This window comes from Colletotrichum karsti (genome assembly GCF_011947395.1).
Source record: "Colletotrichum karsti strain CkLH20 chromosome Unknown Scaffold45, whole genome shotgun sequence".
NCBI lineage: Eukaryota > Fungi > Ascomycota > Sordariomycetes > Glomerellales > Glomerellaceae > Colletotrichum > Colletotrichum karsti.
The window spans coordinates 330,430-349,375 of record NW_024065945.1 but is presented as its reverse complement, the minus strand read 5'-3'; the positions used below and the strand labels follow the sequence as shown (position 1 = coordinate 349,375).

At 52.3% G+C, this 18,946-nt stretch overlaps 6 protein-coding genes across 6 annotated transcripts; 4 read left to right on the top strand and 2 right to left on the bottom strand.

Moving 5' to 3' along the window:
• Nucleotides 1–890: 890 nt before the first annotated feature.
• CkaCkLH20_11123 (uncharacterized protein) lies at nt 891–6,220 on the bottom strand (the record flags this gene model as incomplete). Its single annotated transcript, XM_038893837.1, has 8 exons — nt 891–1,467; nt 1,537–1,740; nt 1,804–1,863; nt 1,939–2,258; nt 2,314–3,010; nt 5,252–5,385; nt 5,442–5,536; nt 5,590–6,220. The coding sequence occupies 8 exons, from the start codon at nt 6,218–6,220 to the stop codon at nt 891–893; spliced, it is 2,718 nt and encodes a 905-aa protein (XP_038740937.1).
• A 1,953-nt stretch (nt 6,221–8,173) lies between these two features.
• CkaCkLH20_11122 (uncharacterized protein) lies at nt 8,174–9,783 on the top strand (the record flags this gene model as incomplete). Its single annotated transcript, XM_038893836.1, has 6 exons — nt 8,174–8,343; nt 8,401–8,517; nt 8,564–8,610; nt 8,661–9,122; nt 9,174–9,669; nt 9,717–9,783. 6 exons carry the CDS (start codon nt 8,174–8,176, stop codon nt 9,781–9,783), a joined length of 1,359 nt encoding a protein of 452 aa, XP_038740936.1.
• A 394-nt stretch (nt 9,784–10,177) lies between these two features.
• On the bottom strand, nt 10,178–11,092 carry CkaCkLH20_11121 (uncharacterized protein; the record flags this gene model as incomplete). The annotated part of the gene is made up of 2 exons (XM_038893835.1): nt 10,178–10,899; nt 10,966–11,092. 2 exons carry the CDS (start codon nt 11,090–11,092, stop codon nt 10,178–10,180), a joined length of 849 nt encoding a protein of 282 aa, XP_038740935.1.
• A 1,513-nt stretch (nt 11,093–12,605) lies between these two features.
• On the top strand, nt 12,606–13,311 carry CkaCkLH20_11120 (Scytalone dehydratase; the record flags this gene model as incomplete). The annotated part of the gene is made up of 3 exons (XM_038893834.1): nt 12,606–12,639; nt 12,693–12,790; nt 12,880–13,311. 3 exons carry the CDS (start codon nt 12,606–12,608, stop codon nt 13,309–13,311), a joined length of 564 nt encoding a protein of 187 aa, XP_038740934.1.
• A 1,842-nt stretch (nt 13,312–15,153) lies between these two features.
• Nucleotides 15,154–15,746, top strand: CkaCkLH20_11119 (uncharacterized protein; the record flags this gene model as incomplete). Its single annotated transcript, XM_038893833.1, has 2 exons — nt 15,154–15,209; nt 15,275–15,746. The coding sequence occupies 2 exons, from the start codon at nt 15,154–15,156 to the stop codon at nt 15,744–15,746; spliced, it is 528 nt and encodes a 175-aa protein (XP_038740933.1).
• Nucleotides 15,747–17,858: 2,112 nt separating this feature from the next.
• CkaCkLH20_11118 (uncharacterized protein) lies at nt 17,859–18,932 on the top strand (the record flags this gene model as incomplete). Its single annotated transcript, XM_038893832.1, has 1 exon — nt 17,859–18,932. One exon carries the CDS (start codon nt 17,859–17,861, stop codon nt 18,930–18,932), a length of 1,074 nt encoding a protein of 357 aa, XP_038740932.1.
• Between the last annotated feature and the right edge of the window lie 14 nt (nt 18,933–18,946).

Genomic DNA, 18,946 nt, shown 5'->3' with positions numbered 1-18,946 from the left:
TTGGGGTCGACCCAAATCACACTTGGCTCAGGTGTTAGCTGCAGTGCCAAGCGGGACAAGACCCCTGGAGGTATGAAGTTATCGCAACTCACTTTGACCCTCCTCTGCCGGCAAAGGTGGCAATTGGGACTCGGTTTACCGGTATTCGGCATCGCGTGATTGGTTTCCCTATCTCATAAAGCAAGTCCTGCCGGGCCTTTCGCTGGCGATTCGAATACCGCAAACAGGGACCGCAGAATTGGTGATGGCTGAAGGGATGGGTGTCCGGGCTTGGCGAACTGTGCGAAAGAGACAGGGAGAAATTGCGGAGAGACGGAGACGCAGTCGTCACCTCGAATGAAGTTCTGAAAAAGGTTTAGGGCGCCTCGACGGCCGGATCCTTCGCTCGTCGAAAATGCGTAAGCCCTACGACTGCCTAGTGGACACCACATGAGACTTTGGCCTGGAGTCTGCATTCTCGCGAAATTGGAAGTGCCAAAATCATTGCTGTGCATATGCATGGATATGCAAAAGTACTTCCTGCCTCACCTTCAACCTCTTATTGGGTTACACTCCGGCGGCAATCTATGCCCGGCCACGATGAAAGAAGACACGGGATGAGCAGTTCCCGGACCGTAAGAATAGACATGTCAGGGATGTCACGAATGATATGAGTATCAGGCCGTACAATGATTGAACTGGACATCCAGTCTCTCTTTTCTACCAAGCAGCGATATCAAACAACGCAGAACTCAGGAGGCATCACCTCAGCGGCCTGACGTGGCAGTAAACCCACTAAGTTGAAGTAAAAGCAAAGCCTTCTACACCTCTTCGGAAACCTCCTGGCATATGAGTTCTGTCTACCTATACACCCATTTGAATTGAATTACCAAGCTAGAGTGGAGCCCGCCTCAACGTGCAGTATTTTCTCCGTCAATAGTGAGATCCTCGTACTTATTCAGGAGGTGTTCCAAAGACGCCTCCCGGATGTCCTTCTTGATTTCGATGGCTGGGAGAGGCCAGGCTGACAACAGCTTCTGTGCCAAAACTGCTTGGTCGGAGGCATCCAAGTCCTTCATGTTCGCATGGGTTCCAAGGAGGTCCACATCTTCCTTGCGCATGCGGTCCCTTAGTACACGACACACGACGGAAGCTATATGACAACTGCGACCCTGGTCGTGAAGTCCTTTGGCGCAGAGAATAAGCGTTGAGCGGAGAGCGTTGAACCTCGCCGGGTCAGTTCCTTCGAGCGCGGCCTCTTGCTTTATTCTCTCACAAGTTGTGTTGCCAAGAAGAGTCAAAAAGTATATGCCCCAATGGTCTGCCCCATCAAAACTGTGCCGCAGGTAGTAAAGCCGTAATAACGTCTCGAACCGAATATCGAAATTGTCGATCAAGCGCTGGAGAGTCTCGCGGGTACTTGAGAGAGCAGGTTGGGTTACCAACAAGTTCTTGAACAACTGGGACACGGTGGTGTAGTATTCCATGCTGTGCCGGGTCAGTTACTGTTGGCCTGTTCATCGATATTATGACACGCCGAATATGTGCAGAACTCACTGTAGTTTGATGTGATTGGGTAGAGCGATGTTGTTGGTTGAGACACACTCAGGGAGTGAAGAGAACCAATCGTCTAATTTCTGTTTGAAAACGAATGTTTCTTCCATCGTGAACGGCCTTAACTGCCCTTCCTCTACACCCGAAGTCCTGCTGATAACCATTTCGTTCAGCATGGCAGAGAATTGCGCCGTGGATCTCAACCAGCTGGGAAAGTGAAGTGGAAATACTGTCTCCGTCCCAGGGTATCTCAAGTATATCTCTCCATACCATGCAGGCTGAAGCTCTGGGTCTGGAAGGGGATAGTCTGGGGGCTTCTCCATCAGTGGCCTGTGGGCGAAGTAATAGCAATGACGACTATCCTTTTAGTATTTTCCGGAAACATTAGTTTTGGGGTGCACTTACGCTTGCCACCCAAAAAGAGCCCATGCTGTGAAAGTCTTTGCATCCTGTGCTTTTCGATCCGTTATATTGGCAGATGGAGCGAAGAGATTCATATCATGCGCCATACGAATTCCTTCTATCGTGTACTTGATCCCAACTTTGTCTAGTCCATACGCATTGTACAGCGAGTTCAGCAACACTGAAGCCTGAATGGTAGTCAAGCGAGGTGTTGAAGAGTAGGATTCGAGCTCCCAGAGGTGTTTGGCTTCCGCCGTAAAGCGATATGCTAGGTTTTCTGGCATCCAAAAACGGGATCGTTCCTCAAGATCAAGGCAGCTTGTCTAAGAAAAAGTGAGTTTCTATCTCTATTAATTTGTTTGGGTTCCTGCTGCTTACTGCGCCTAACGCAAGAACAGAATTCACCAATAGGGATGAGCACATCTCATGTTTCATTGCGACCATATCATCGAGAAAGTAGTCCTTTTGAAACATCGTATGTACTGAATAGCCGTGGAGAAAGAAGGCGTTGAGTAGTTTTCGGACAAGCTTATCGTCTGGCACAATGCTGGTCCAATAGCTTGCGTTAATCTTCGAAAGGCGCGGGTCAACGATTTCAGCCGCATTAAATGGCTTCAGGTAGATGTCCTGAACCTCAAGCGTTCCTCCTCTAGTCTCAGAGTCGCAGGAGCCTCCTGAGATGCTGTTGCTAATGGTGGCAGTGTACAGCTTTGAATCAACGATCAGGTTCTCGGGTGTCATGAGAAAGCTTGGCATGCTGGAAAGGAACGGGAACGTGTATCGCTGTAGTCTGGTCTCAGGACTCAGTGATAGCTGGAGAAGGAGGTTGCCGTCGCGTATTTGGCTCATCAATTCTTCCGGAGACTTTCCTTGTCTGATTCTCTGGAACACGCCCATAGCCTGTTCCTCGGGCATAGATTGAAGGGCGGAATAGAGCTCCTGAAGGGCACCAAAGCCAACCTGTACTTCAGAAAACTTCCGCTTCAACGCTTTGCCCCGGGTCTCCTCGGGGTCGCCTTCGTAAACACACTCGAGACCCTTTTCGGTGCATAGAGAGCACCGGGGGCGTTCTGCACTACACTATAAAGAGGTCAGCCTTTTAAACGTCATATGAGAAGGGCTGCGGTAGATGAAGCGCACTTTTCTCTTCTTCTTTCTGCATTCTAAACACGCGGCGACGACAACGTTGCGTCGGGTCGTTCGAGATCGTGGAGGTAATGTCCAGCCGGGTCGTTGAGCTGGAGCATGAGCCTGCGATGAACTTGCCGGCGGCACCCAAGGACGCAGTTCGCGGAACTGCGTGTTCTTATCCATGTCGGTCAAAGCATTGCCTTGTCGTGGACTGTTGAGATTTACGTGGCACCGCGATTGCGGAGGGAGGCTGGTATGGAGGCCGGCGGGGACATGAACATAAGCATCATTGTGACGGAGCGATGTCCCTTCCAATGAGACATGGCCAATTAGTTCCACTTGGATGGCATGCTAGCTGGCTTTCACTCGTAAATTTACGGATGCATGCGCCCGTTTTGTGCACATGCATGTACGTATGCGGCGAATAGGTCAGCATGCCAAGATAAGGCTCTCAGGTACAGATACAAAGCTTTTTTCGACCTTCTTGAGGCTCAAATTGTGGCTTGAAAATATCTCGTGGCTGCGCTGGAATCGGATACTTGTTGAGACCAACATAAAAGACTCCTCTGCAGCTCGGTTATGTTGCTGTGTTGGGTATGTAAAACACTTGTTGGCGCCAACATATGAAGCAATCTCTGCAAATTCCACTTTTGTTTCCGCATGCGACATCAGATTCGCCAGGGACATTTATCAAGAGAAGCATCTCTAGTCAAGACGTGCAGAAGCCGAAAGATTGTGTCATAAACAAGAACTTCAAATCATCTGCCCGATTAATGGACGGGCACTGTGTAGCGATATGAATGATGTGACGAGAACATCTTCTTACGAAAAGAATGCGTCCTCGAAATTAAACCATCTTCCTACTTTCCAGGTCATAAGAAACAAGTCTTCAAGTGTAGAAATTGTACTCTGAGAATGACAAAATATTGATGCATTCAAGCTCCGTGCCTCGCCGGAGAGACACCTGTTTCTAAATACAGCAAGATCACAAACTCTCCAATATATGCCAGTAGTTGTTTCAAACGACAAAAAGAGAAAAGCAAATATCCAGATGTTAAGCTACGCTCCAAAGGAAAAAGAAGCATGAAAGGAGCAGGGCATCGCATACATGGTGATTAGCAGTTAGATTTTGCCACTACCTGCACCTGCCTGAACTAGGCTTCTTACATTGCTTGCTTGAACTGGCTTGATAAGAGAGCTTCTTAAAGAGGCCTATCCAATCGAACTCGGTGTTGGAGACGGTGATGCGGCCCAGGCTGTAGTTATAGATATCTATTGTAAGTATATTTCCAATGCCAGTATGGTTTCGCCAGGGGCAACATACTAAGAAGTCATAAACATGCGATCGACGATTATGTGCTCTTGTTGCTTCCGACTTCAAGGGGCTTCGTCCCAGCTTTATCGTATTTGATCTGAGCAGAGACGACATTGCTTCAGTACAACTGAGCGAGCCGATATAGCTCTGATCCCCAGATGAAGCAGGACAAGTAACGTAAGCAATCCGTTTCTGCTAACTCAAAGTGAGAACTTTCTCTCAAGGCCGATACCGAGGTCGTTTTAGTCTTGATGAAAAGCCCCTGAGGTCTTGGAAGCTGCATCCGCAGCAGCCCCTGCATCTCCGGCACCCGCTCCCGACGTCAGAGGAAATTTCGGTGACCCACAAACAGGATGTACTAGTACAACGAAATAGACGCAAAGTACAGACATGATGAGATTTCGAGGCAGCATGGGGAAAGCCTTCAGATTATTGTAAGCAGCTCACTACACTCATCCTCCTCACTTCGGAGTTGGCCACACTATGCGGCTAGTGTCGTCTTCGCTCCAATATCCCCACCCTCCTTTCTGCCAAATCTTTGACCGTTGGTCCCAAGACCGTTGCATCTCATCATGCTCATCTTGAGAAGCAATAGGCCTGGACTTTCCCGAGGCACCCATACTTTTCTCGAATTTATCCATCAAACAGTAAGTTTCCACCCGTTCCTGATCCCAGAAGACGTAAGCACGGTCTCGCAGCCAGTCGTTTTCGAGGAGCATCAGGGTTGATACTATGGGCAAGCCTTTATGACCGTAACGCCAGCATTGATATGGGCCCTCGTCGGTATCCTCATTGTTCTGTTGATGTGGAATTGCCGAAAGTAACTCCTCTTTCGTTGCGTCTCCCACATAAACATCGTCGCGGGCGTACTCTTGAAGCACGTTTTCCAAGGCATAAGGGAGATTCGAACTACCCCTTGCCACGTTGGGGTCCAGCATCTCTCTCTTGACATCGTAGGAGGCTTCGGAAATCAATTTATGGATGAACTCTAGGCCCCCGGAAAGCTAGTGCTCAGTATTAGCGATAACATGAGGCTGTTTGAGTCGACGAAGATACTAACCCAGCTCTGCCTGTAATCATTATCCATACCAGCATCAAGATAGCTGATCGTAAGCTCGCCGAAATACACGTCATGCGCCACAACGTCCATTGATGCTGTGGAAATCTGTAAGTCAGAAGCTTCAACTGGGGTTACTTTCAAGTCGTACCTTTCTCAACTCGGGTTTCCAAAAAGTCCTGTACACAGCCAATCTGCTCATTCTCCCATGGCGTATGTTTCGCGAAGAAATAAGGATACATGTCATCCTCGAACGCGCCACTTGGGCTAATGCTTTCAGCCCTGAATAGGCTGTAGAAGATATCTGTGCGGTAAAAGGCACGACAGAAGCGTAGGTGCTCAGAAGGTGACAAAGCAACGGCTAGGGGCATGCTATCGTCACCCTCGCGGAGCAGAGCCCACGCACCGGTGGCGAATTCGGCTGCAAAAGCTTGCACCAGATCGTGTCTCCGTTCCATCTTGAATAGAAGATTGAATGGCATTGAAGAAATGCGGTCTTCGAGTTTCGAGGGCTCGTTGTATAGCTTGCTCAGCAGGTTCCGGACCGAGCTACGGTCGTGGTCGAGGGGGAGAAGAGACGCTTCCAATGCGACGACCGCGTACGGTAGAAGCGCAGGCATCACATACCGACGAAGGACAACAGCTGTGATATCTGGGCTTTGTTTGAAGGACGAGTAAATGTGGCGGCAGGCGAGCAAAGCCGAGGCGAGGGATCGTAGGTCCCCGAGGTTTCGTAGTATCGAAGCCACCAGCTCGGACGGCATCTCCGTCAATGAGGGCATGGTGATTGTTTGCGATGATTTGTATCGTGAGTTAATCGGTGCGAAATTTCAGGGAGACGCGGATTTACGATAGATAAATCCAAGGTGAAGGCTGGGTGGGATGGGACGTCCTGGAAAATCGAACCCCGCGTTGGTCAGCCCCTCACCTTTGGTCCACGGCGCTTCAGCATGGGCAGCGCTAACGACCAACATGACCGCCGCCGCGATTCCTTCAACGTCCGTTACCATGATGTTTTGGAAGCAAAAGACGAACTGAAGGGCCACAAGTATTAGGTGGCTTCGGTGAGGTCAAGTGCAGCCAGATGGGTTAGGTTTCAACGAGAACATCAGCGTGGCTCTCAACCTTAGGGGCCTTGCATGAAAAGTGGAAGAGCATGGAATTATCACATTCTTTCTGGTTACTAGAGACGAATCATGAGTTATTTGTGCCTCCTGGTGACGCAGAGAACACTTCATAACTACGCGTCATCCGTATAAGAAGAGCTTGCAACTACATATTGGACACTTCAACGTTCCTGTATCATAGCCCCGCTGTGTGATAGTTCTTCGTCTCATTAAGATATCCCGTTGAGTTTTATCTCTCTACGGCCACCCCGCGTGGGTATCGAAGCCCCTAATCTTCGATTAACTGTACATACTAACTCAAATTTACTTACATTTTTATATCACTTGCAGGATCTTCCACTACTGAGATTGATGTTGAGCCCAAACTTACGTCCGATGGTTGGCCAGGCAAGAATCGACGGCAACTCCAGACGCACCGCTTTTATGTCAAGTGTCGTGCAACGAAGCTTCAAGACGGCCTAACCCTTCACCGATCTTACGTTCCAGAACCAAAGCATCGGTGTAGTGAATGTCACTCAATTGAGGCTGTGCCAATGAGACATGCGAGAGCTTAATCTTTCCTGGTCACACTGCATGCGCTAAAAGCGCCACCTCGTTCCCATGTCGTGATAGCATCCTGGGTACACTTTCCGCCATCGAAACTCATCCAACGGGAGCAGCCGGTACGAGTTGTTACCAGCAACTACAAGTATGGATGTATATATCATCCAATATGAATAGCAAATACAAGTGCTTCTTTCATATCACACAGATTGTTTGACGCAGAGATTATTTGTGGCCTTTGGGGATGTAAGGACGCGAGCGAAACTTGGTGTAGTTGGAGCAGGGGACCCCTCACCAAATTGTTCAGCTCCGTCTGCAAGTCCTTTGCTGCTCGTCCTACCGGTCCAGCATTGGTAGGGATCACGACATGGATTGCATATAGATCCTTCAAGCTGTCATTGGGCAACAATGAAGCCAAACACGACGCTCCGCTGTCAGGGCTGCACCGGCTGCCTGGTATCTAGCTTGTTCGTTCCATACACACTGTCCTCGCGTGCGGCACACTATTTCAACTCAGAGACAGAAATGAGGCAGCCACCAGTCAGACCTTTTCGATCTTCCACTACTCATTGGTGTTGACAGTGAGACATATGCAGCTCTAAGCCTTGAAGGGCAAGATAGCCAGTACCACACCTCGTAGCTGAGAGCCTACGCCAGATGAACTATGTGACTCTCTGTTCAAGGCAGACTGGCAAGCCTATAACATAGTAACCATCCACCCACAAATTATGGCTTCTCATGGCTTTCTCTAGTCGCGGCTGTGGCTTCATGGCGCCTTTGTACGGTTAACACTGAACGCCCGGCCTCTGTTGGCCTCGATCATTAGAGTCTTGGATCACCTACCAAGAGGTGTCCCCACATGATGGCAATCAGCGACTCTCAATCCGAATCGAAGAGATATCTTTCATATTTGACCCCGGTCGCAAGATATCTTTGGATCTGCGGTATCCATCCGACGCGCCAGGTCCCGCCAGCCCCGACTTCAGAGCAGATGGGAGCCCCAACGAGCCAGCATCGACGACATCGACGGAGAGGAGCATTAAACAGAATTGTAGACCAATCGCCCTGGCCCTCACCGCGTGGGCCGTAAGTGTCTTGTTCACGATCGTGTACTCGCTCTTTATCTACCATGTTCTCTTCGAGGGAAACCCGGTTATCGGTTCGTGGACCTTCGACGCATCTTTGACCAATTTGCTTCTTTCAATCTTCTCTCAGCTGTACGCCATGCTCTTGGCGTACGTAGCCTTGAGTCTTTCAGATGCCCTGCGATGGTCCTTGGCGTCAAGATCAAGGGGGAAGGGAGGTGCGACGGCCTCGAGCTTCTTCCAACTAAGCCCTGCGACGGATTGGTTTTCTGTTCTCAAATTCATCTTCAGAGGGAAATTTCGAAGCAACTGGGGTCTTATCAGGTAAGATGTCGGTCATTTTGAGCAAGAGCCTTGCTAATGCCAGCAGGCTGGCCTTGCCATTCATGGGATTGGGTTTCGGCTCTGTTCTGAAATGTATTTGACCCAGTAGGATGACTCTCAAACAGATTGCTAATATCTCCCAGTTCAGAATAGCTTTGAAGACTACTTCATCAAGCAAGGTGTTGCGATCGACGTGTATGCTGGTAACATGCCGCCCGATGTGTCCATTCTTGGACTTATTTCGACGTCTTACTTGGACGGTTTCTTCGATACTTGGAGTCAACAACTCCTCAACTATCCCCGATACGCAACGAAATGGAAGATGGACGGTTGCACCAAAGACTGTTCCGTTTCCTTCCTCCCGGGAGGCATGGAGATCGCCCGCAAAGTCGGACCCTTGTTGAACAGCACCATTCTCAAGGGAGGGCTCTTCAACAACACCGAATCGATCATGATAGAGAGCGCCCCTGGTTTAGTGGCAAAGTTCGATCACTTGGCCAGCGACTTCGAGTTCGTCATGTATGAGGACTGCAGGACGTATCAAACACCACTCGGAGATGCTTTGCAACTGTGCAAGAAGCAAATGGGCGATTCAGTTGCGGCAGGTAAACAATCCCAAGACTGCTGAAATATGCCGTGGCTGACGTAGCTCTCAGGATGGAAAGCCTGTCCGAGCTTCCTCCAGTTCACACGAGCATGCGCGTCGCAACTATCGTGGACTCAGACGCCAATAACCTCGAAAACGCTCTTCACGGCGTACCGACAAAATGCAACAACTGTTTACAGCCAGAAAGACCTCTCCATCCAACACGTCGCGCCACGTTCTGACCCAGTGCGTGTCAAAATGTCGGAGGAGGATATGGACTTGATCTGGAACCGGATCTTTCTACCGAGGCCACTTTCGAGTGAACTCGATCTCGAATCGATCAACGTCACAATCTCGAGAATGGCGTGGAAGTACCGAACCTACACCGAGTTCTTTCCAGATAATGACCTGCACGTGGAGTTGCTGCAGAATTTCCTCGCTGTGCCTTTGCAGTTCGCGGTCACGGCGATGCAGTACGCGAACTATACACTGGCGTTGCCAAAGGACAAGTGGACGTTTCCCCCGGAGCTCATCACGACGGCGACCGGAGGGCGTTCGATCAAGCGGTTCGTCAGCCAGCCCTGGACTGTGTTGGTGTTCATCGGCGCCGGAGCGTCCGTGGTATTGCTCACGGGAATTGGGTTTTGGTCAATATTGACGCAACCGCACCCCTTACCTAAATCATCGGGCATCGTTGAGCTGGACTTCATAAGCAGACTGAGCGATCTTCAGCAACGTCGGCATGATGAGAACGACGCCGAGAGATTTTCGGAATTGGTTCATGAGATTAGGTCAGGGAGTAAGCCGTCTGCGTGGCAAATCATCAAGGCACTTCGGAGGAGAAGATTGGAGTTGACACCTACCTCGGTGGAGGAAGGCTCGAGGGAAACGTCAAGGGTTCTTCCCGTTCTCCATCTCGCATCCGATGGCAGGGACCGCCGTCCGGTTGCGGATTCATCAGGCACATGTAGTGACAGCGAGAAGACGGCAAGGCCAGATACACGAGAGACAGTATGAGCCGATCTTTTACATACATCTAAACGTCAAACCTCATGCAAATAAACTACCGCACTGCTATTGATACCACCACCAAGCCACACCTGCAACGGCCAAAGCACCGGCAACCACAGCCAATTTTCGACCAATCGACTTCAGGCCGTTCACTGCTATGATCCTGACCTTCTCGTCCAGCCATGCCTGCTCATTTAGATGCGGGAAAGGCTCTTCGGGGATCGGCTTCCCCAGGAACTCACAAAGAGGACCCCAACCATCGGCCAAGTCAAATTCCAACAGCCTTTCCTTTGGCGTAACGCGTCTGATAAGATCGTAATGCTGGCTGTATTTCGCACGCGCCTTCTCAGCCCCATCCTTCTTGTTCCAGATATCCAGCCATCCCGCCGTAACACTCGTGTGGATCTTCCCGATGGGATGGACGTAGAATCGATCGAGATGGTACACCAGGAGGACGAAGGGGTCAAACATGTTTCCAATGATACCGCGCATGTAGCTCTTATACCAGCTCTCGATCTCCCTCTCAACAAGCACAACCTTGGCCTCGGGATACGCCGCGATCAGCTCCTCAGCGAAAGCGACCGCCGGTGTGTCCGAAGACACGGCGCCGTAGGAGTGGAGCAGCTGGTCGAACTCTTCTCGCCCGACAGGCTTCCCCTTGCCGCCGCTGAAGAACTTCCGGTCGACCATCTCTTGCCACATTTCAATGTCGGCAAAGTTGGTCGACATGAAGCAGGTTGAATGCCAGCAGGTGATGCCAAGCTTCTCTAATGCGGCGCACATTGCTGGGTTGCATTAGTGTCTGTTGCTCATGTCCAGGGCCTCCTCTCTAGGGCTGATAGCTCACTTACAAGATGTGCCTGTTCGGGGGAAGCCTAAGCATAGGACCTGCATCGGCACGGTTCTCTTCTTCCCGCGTGGTGACTCGGTGCTCACGGGCCGGAAGAGCTCCGGATGCCTTTCCTCTACCGTAGCCATGACCGCGTGGCTTTTTCTTTGTGTTGGTGTATGAATTGGTGATCAGAAATGTCCCCAATCGAAAACGATTGGCCACAAAGACAATAAGAATTTATTGGAAATTTGGATATTCGACTCCAAAGACCTTTAAATGTTTTATATAACTCTTCATCCGTACGCGGTACCTAGGATGGAAGCTGGTGATCTTAAGTGTCGCCCTTGTCGTCACAGGTCTTACGTGAGAAGACTGTGGACGCCCTTAGGCGGAAAAGGGTTAGACGGCGATGTATCGATTGGATCTCAATGCTTAAATTTACGCGTTACTGCTCCTGTTCTCTCACTCGGTCCTACTAAAAATGAGACACGGGTCCACGAAATCACCAAAATTCTCATGGCTGCTGGCAGTGACGGGAGGTGCCGCTCACGACCAGCTCGGGCCATGAATATGTCATCCCTACCGCGAGTGAGTGACGCATTGTTTACATAACCGATTAAAATGAGCACCGCATCGTATCTGGTAGACCGGTGCGTTGGCGTTCTGGGTTTTAAGAGCGCAGTCTGAAGACCTGTCTTACAAACGTCCTGATGGAATGGTAATCATGGTGCTGGAAGGATCGGGTTGTGGGAAGACTGGGAAGTTCCAGCAGTTCGGACCGCGATCCTCGCAGTGGCTGCATCCCGACCGTGAACCACTAAGCCCAACAGCAAGAGGGCACAAGAGACGACTTAAGTACAGATGAACTCCTTCGCGACCAAGTTCTCAGAGCGAAGACCGAGCTTCCGCCAAGGCATGGAAGGATCCCGCAATGCCGCCCAAACCCCCGACGGAAGTTAAGACACGCGGGAAGGGGTTCACTTTGTCAGCTCATCTGTAATTCGGCCGACCGTAAGAACAAGATTCTGTCTCATCCATTCGGTGCTTTAGTCCCCTAAGGATTTCATGCCCAGCGAATGCGGTAACACATCACTGCTCAACACACCAAGACCACAAGCGTAAATATAGATGAATAGCTGCATTGACATCCTCGGTCACCACAGAACAAAAGATTCAAGATGAAAATAGCTGCTCCCTGAGTATGACATAATTCCACGACCTACCTGAACGCCGCTCAACGCTATCGTCGGCGCGGGGACCGACCATCGGCATCTCCCCACCAAGAGTCCGAAGAATAATTAGGGGTTCGCTCGCCCGGACATGCACCCACGTTCCTTGCAGCGCGCATGCGGGGGACGATGCTCTAGGGCGTTGGGGGCACTGAGGGCGACAATGCAGACGCAACGTCCGGGCCTCCGTTCCTGGTGCCCGGGCGTCTGGCGGCAGTCCGGCGCCACGAACTAGCTGAACACCGATGGGCTTACGTGAAGACCCTTCGATCCCTTGATATGGGATGGAAATTGGAAGTATAAACATCAAAAGTCCCTCCTTCGATTTCCCTTTTCTGACCTCTCTGTTTGGTACATCCCAGCTTCATACCCAAGACGTACTTCTTTCAATCTTTTTCCCCGGTAATAAATTACATACACTATAGACATAATGGCGTCCCTGGCTGGCAACATCACTTTCGATGGTAAGTACTTTTTCGAGGTTCAACAAAACATGAGACTGATCATTTTTTTGCAGACTACCTTGGTCTGACGACCTGCCTCTTCGAGTGGGCTGATAGCTACGACTCCAAGGACTGGGATCGCCTTCGCAGGTGCATCGCCCCGGAGCTCCGCGTAAGTGACGATCCACCGCCTCCGTCCCGTCCCGGGTACCCGGGTCTCGGCTCTCAACCCTGGCAACAAACTACTAACACATCTCGCAGATCGACTACCGTTCTTTCCTTGACAAGATCTGGGAAGCCATGCCCGCGGAAGAGTTCATCGCCATGATTTCCGATAAGTCGGTCCTCGGCAACCCCCTCCTCAAGACCCAGCACTTCATCGGCGGCACCCGCTGGGAGAAGGTCTCGGACACCGAGGTCATCGGCCACCACCAGCTCCGCGTGCCGCACCAGAAGTACACCGACGCCTCCCGCACCCAGGTCGCCGTCAAGGGCCACGCCCACAGCTACAACATGCACTGGTACAAGAAGGTCAACGGGGTGTGGAAGTTCGCCGGCCTGAACCCCGAGATCAGGTGGTCCGAGTACGACTTCGAGGCCGTCTTCGCCGACGGTCGTGACTCCTACGGTGCGGAGGAGAAGACTGACGCCCAGGTCACTGAGAAGGAGCTCAAGTTCGCTGCTGCTCACTAAGCGGGAAGCGGTAATATGAGGACAATTCCTATGCATTATGGGAAATTTTGGCGTCACGGCGGTAAGGCAGGAGTAATAGAGGTTTAATTCCATGTGTGTATAAAGCAGCATGCTCAGACAGAATTAGAAGCTACCTCAATCCCCCCATCGTTGACCGCAAATGACTATGTGACAACTTGGCATTACTTTTGGCTATCACCATTCCGGGGGGCATGCCGCTGTCTCAAGCGTTCCGCCTCGCTGCTAAAGCTGTCCTGAGTTTTGCCTGGAATTTAGTGGACTCGCGCCCACGGCCCTTCTCAAGTTCAAGCATCTCCTCAATCTTTTCTGGGGGGCCATTTTTCAGCAGCTTGGCGATGGAGCAATTACTGTCATCGCCGCAATCTGCACAGGTAAGGCCGACTGTAGTAGCAGTTTTGCGGCAGAGGCACGGATGGACGAGGTCGTGGATGCAACGTTTGGAGATGTCAGGGCGGTCATCCGGCACATCGGGCGGGTTAGCTTGAATGGCACCGCGGCGTCCAGTCGTTCGATCAACGGGAGGGGTGCTTAAGAAGCCGATAACGGCTGCGCCGTCACCGGGGCTGTCTGGATATGTGTCAGGGTACTGAGTCGTGGGAGGAGTTTCCGGGCTGGAGCCCCATTGATCCTCGAATGGAAATCCTCCGTCTCCGTTCTCGGGAGTTTCGGGACGGATTGGGCTAGCATTCAGCCCAGGGCTAGCATCTCTAGGCATTATGGCTAATGTGGTTGAGATATCCGACGTTGGAGAGGCGGTTGAGAAGTTGGGACTGAGAAGAGTCTGAGCAGCTCTTCTGTTCCTATGGTCAAGTTGATGGTGAGGATGAGTCGAGAGGTTGAGCATCTCTGAAGCTTTTCTATTCCGGAGTGTCAGTTGCTGCTCTGATTAGCACGACCTTTGCCCGAGAACAGTGTTGCTGATCAAGAACATTAAGCAGTGAGGACAACAGGTGGAGTTGATCTCTTCGATGGATGTTCACGAACAAGGGGTCAAAACTTTGCCTGGCTGTGTTGGAAAAAGAGCAGTGATTTGATCAACAAAGAAACTGAGAACGATGGCACACTGAGACGGTAACGTCAAGGACAAGAGTTGAACAACACAGCAAAGAGTTGAGTCAAATTTTAATACTGGTGGTAAGGTGAGTCGAAGGGCCTCGGTCAAGGCCTCACATAGTAAGTCTATCAACAAGCACACCCATCGAAGACGGGCCGGGCAGAATGTCAGGCGAATCCCAGATTTGTGATGCCGAGCCGGAGCAGATGGGTAGTGCATCCTCTCTAAATCCATGGTTGGAACTTATACTCGGTATGACTGGTAAATAAAGATGTCAGTGGCCACCACAGTCATGAACCGAGTACATCGGGTGTAGATGGCCGGAAATGTGGAGCACGGGCTCGGAGGTTACTCCACACCTTGCCGGACTCACCGGGCTTGGGATGGGGCCGATGGCAGCGAAGAAACACGTGATCAACGGCCCTCTTTTATGTGCTTTTGACCAGTTGTAAGAACCCAATGATGACACTGGTGGAGGGGTGGCTTGGTGGGGCACAGCTCGTCAGCGCACGGAGCATCCAGGGTCCCCGAAACATTGACGGGGACTTGGAGAGCTCCGTGAAGTCGTTCTTACCTCTTGGACTCGAACAACCACATCATCCCACAGACTTTCGATCCCAGAGACCTACTGAATCACGATCGTTCGAGCAATTTTGCAATAATCTTCCTTTCGGGAACTTCGATCTTCCTGCAAGTCTCGACCATCGACTAAGCCCCTGGCAGATCGCTGCCGGCAGCACCCGTCCGTCGCATCCGAAGCCATCACGATGGACTACACAAACAAGCGTCTCCAAGAGGAGGCCGTCAAGCTTCAAGCCCAGGGGTACGGATACGACATTTTCTTATCCCTACAGCGTATAAATGGCAACCCGCTAACAGGAAGAATAGAAGCGACGCCTTCTTCACCCCCCTCAACATCATCCTCCTCCTCGTCCTCGGCTACACAATCTACTCCATGCTGAGCCCGACCCCTCCCCCGATCCTCCCGAAAGAGCCGCCCGCGACCGTCTTCCGCGTCTTCAACCCGCGCACACTCCTCCCCTTCGACGGAGAGGGCGACAGGCCCATCTACTTCGCCGTCCGGGGTCGCGTGTTCGACGTCACGGCAGGCCGCAACTTCTACGGCCCCGGGGGCCCTTACTCCAACTTCGCCGGCCGGGATGCGTCGCGAGGTCTTGCTATGGGCAGCTTCGACGAGGACGTGTTGACGAAGGATCTCGACGGGCCGCTGGATAAGCTCGAGGGCCTCGGACCGGACGAATGGGAGGCTCTGCAGGGCTGGGAGGAGCAGTTTGAGAGCAAGTACTTGGTTGTTGGCAAGCTTGTCCCAGTTGGCGAGGAAGAGGAGGAAGACAAATAGAGAGCTCGTGTTATTTTGGAGGATATGGTGGGAAGAGACGAACTGTGGCGGAGAACATAGAGTGGCTGCCGTCAAAGATTCATGATGGCGGTCGACAATACAGTTGGTGCCACATGGGCGCCAGGATCAAGTCTGAAGACACTGAAATCCCTGCCTTCTCCTGATATGATGCAGCAGTGCTGTGACAGTATCTCTGCAAAGAGACTCTGCGGAACCTACGCTAACTCCGGGCAGGCGGAACACACATCCCAGATTTATTGCGGAATGTTTCTGGTGTCTTTGATGTGGGCATAACCAAATGAAAAGACGAGATTACCTGGTGTCGCGAGATTTGGGCGAGTTACTCGTGGCAGAGGGCGCCATTCAAACGGTGTCTATGCCACATGGTCCGTCACCACCCAACTCTTGACAATTTGGACGCTCAATGGCTTTCAATGACAGGCCCTTTGCATTGAGCTTCTTGATGGCACCTGCAACGTTACCGAGATTCCATTCCATTGGAGGCGCATTGTTGACACTGGCAGAATGGCCCGACTCCAAGGCGCCGGAGGCTTGGTGAGGCAGCAGCCAATAACCCCCTTCAGGTTAGTCAGATTATAGCGTCAGACCCTCCGATGAGTGCGAGTGAGACGAGATGGGACCGCTGACAGACGTGGCTGGAGGAACAGGCAGCGAAATTCGGGGACTGGCACTCGCGATGGCTTGACGGTTTATTTCGAGCCGTCGTCGCAGCCTTCGTCAAGAACATCAACGGTCCTTTGGGACGATCCTTCGCGCAGTTGGCCTCCGGGTACGGCGGCATCCGGAGTGCCGGGACGGGCGCAGCCACGGGGACAGATGAGACGAATTGCAGCCGGCGGAGATGGATAAGGTGCTAATTTTTTCGGATTATCATTCAGATGATCGCCTATGGTGCGATTATCTGAGAAAGCCTACCGTTGCGCCTACCCCGGAACCGGATTGAGGCCACATTCTCAACTCTCACTCACTCACTCACCCGCTCATTCATTCCGCTGAACGACATATCTCGGTACCCCCGCGACGTCCGCTGGAGAGCCCCTTACCTGACCTCAAAACTGCAGTGACACGTCAAGGAGAAAGCAGAAAGTATTCTCGAGCCTCCCAAACCGAGAGAACTGCAATGGCTGCATGAGAAACCAACGCTCTTGCACAGCACAGCATACCAGGCACAGGCACAAGTTCAATGAGTTGGGGCTTGAGCCTCTAAAATTAGCGACGCTCAACGCTTTCGAGCTTAGCGGCAGATCCTGTGGCACCCTAGCACCAGGTGCTCTTTTCCCGATTCTGCCTTTATTTTCTGCATATGTATCACCGCGGAGAGATTCCCCTGCGCCTGGTACCTGCACAGCATCATGAGCAACACAGCCACTCAGCAAGTGGTTGCTCTCTGCCTCGGACCCTCGCTGCCTCTCATTGGATGGCTTCCTCAATTGAATGTTCGTCGCCGTCATTCTTCGGCGAGAGCGCAAGGGTGGAGCAGACCATCCCATCCTTACTCCGCCTTCAGAAGAAAGATGTCCAAGACAAAGTAGGTAATCACTTCCTTCACCCTTACAGTGGGAGAAGAGATAAACATGGCAGCATGGGGATGTCAGGCACCCGCTTATCCTCAGAAACAAGCTTCCCTTCCCCCCCGTCTCATCTGCACCTCCTCATCTCATCATCCCCTTGTCTTTCTGCTCATCCTCAGCTTCAGCCTCTTTCATGTCAGGTCCAAACTTGTCCGTGGACGCTACTGCAGAACCCAGCCATCCCGTTCTCTCCTAGCTCATCCGTCCACATTGTCAGGCCTGTTAGGTTATTAAAACGCCCTCGGCGCCTCTTCTATCAGTCGCAGCGCCGAACACCTGTTCCTCTTTTGCAGCTCACCCCTGCACGACGATCCATCGATATCCTTGTCTCGAGATTCGAATCTTGTGAGATATCACAGCTGAAGTATACCTCATTGTCCAATCCATCCTCATCAAATTCGTAAATCGCATGGCAAACCTGGGTGGAAACCTTTATTACTATCTTACCAGTCCTCTCGGCGACGGCTACTCTACTCTCAACAATCCTTCCGCGACGTCATAACCTGACATCACCGCCATCATGGCTCCCTCAAGGAGCAAGGCCTCGAGCCTTTTGAGCCTCCTACTTCTCGCAACACCAATCGTCGCCAAATATTCAAACGACTTCAGCTACTACCCCAGCGCGGCACAACCATGCTTATACTCTGCTTCCGATAGCAGTCAATGCGATGGCGACAACGTCTCCGATATGAACAAGTGCCTCTGCAGCGACTCGAAGGGCAAGTTCGTCACCAACGCAGCAAAGTGCCTGGGAAAGGATGCGAAGAGCACAGCATCGGAGGTCTACAGCGATCTGAAAACATCCTGCGCCAACTCCAACACACCCTTGTCCGTGAGCGAGGATGACTTCAACAAGCTCGTCGCCGCCGGCGCCTCGGCCACCTCCCTCTCAGTAACACCAACCGCAACATCCAAGACCGCGAAGCCCACGACCCTGGTCACCACCACAACCGGCGGCGCGACCGTCACCATGACCTCGACCCCAGCCCCGACACAATCCAACACCGACGAAGCGACTTCGGGTCTGTCTACGACCGCCAAGATCGGCATCGGTGTGGGCGGGGGCGTGGCAGCGGTCGCCATCATCGGCATCATCGCCTTCATCTGGCGCCTCAAGAAAAGCCGCGCCGCGCACGAAGAGTCGCGCCCCATGCTGGACGGCGGCATCGGCGCGACCGGCTACAACCCGCACCACCACAGCCCGCCCACGACCGCCGCCGCTTTCGGCGTGTACAACCCGCACGAGTACAAGACGGAAAACAAGACCCCGGGCTGGCGGCCGACGACGGATATCACGCCCAGCCCGAGCCCCGGCGCGCAGACATGGGCGACGAACTCTCCCCAACCGCCATATGCGCCGTACGCTCCGCCGCCGCAACAGCAGCAGCAGCAGTTACACGCTTGGGGGCACCACCCTCAAGCTTCTTACCCTCCGCCGGCGCCGGCACCGCAGCCTGGGGTGTTTGAGCTTGCGTCTATCCCCGTGCAGGCATCAAGTCTGCAGCCCCCGCCCCCTCCGCCTGGTGTGGTAGAGATGCCGGCGACGGAGGTCCAGCCAGCAAACCCGCGATTCCACTACCCTAAACCACGATGAAGCGAGAGTCTGGG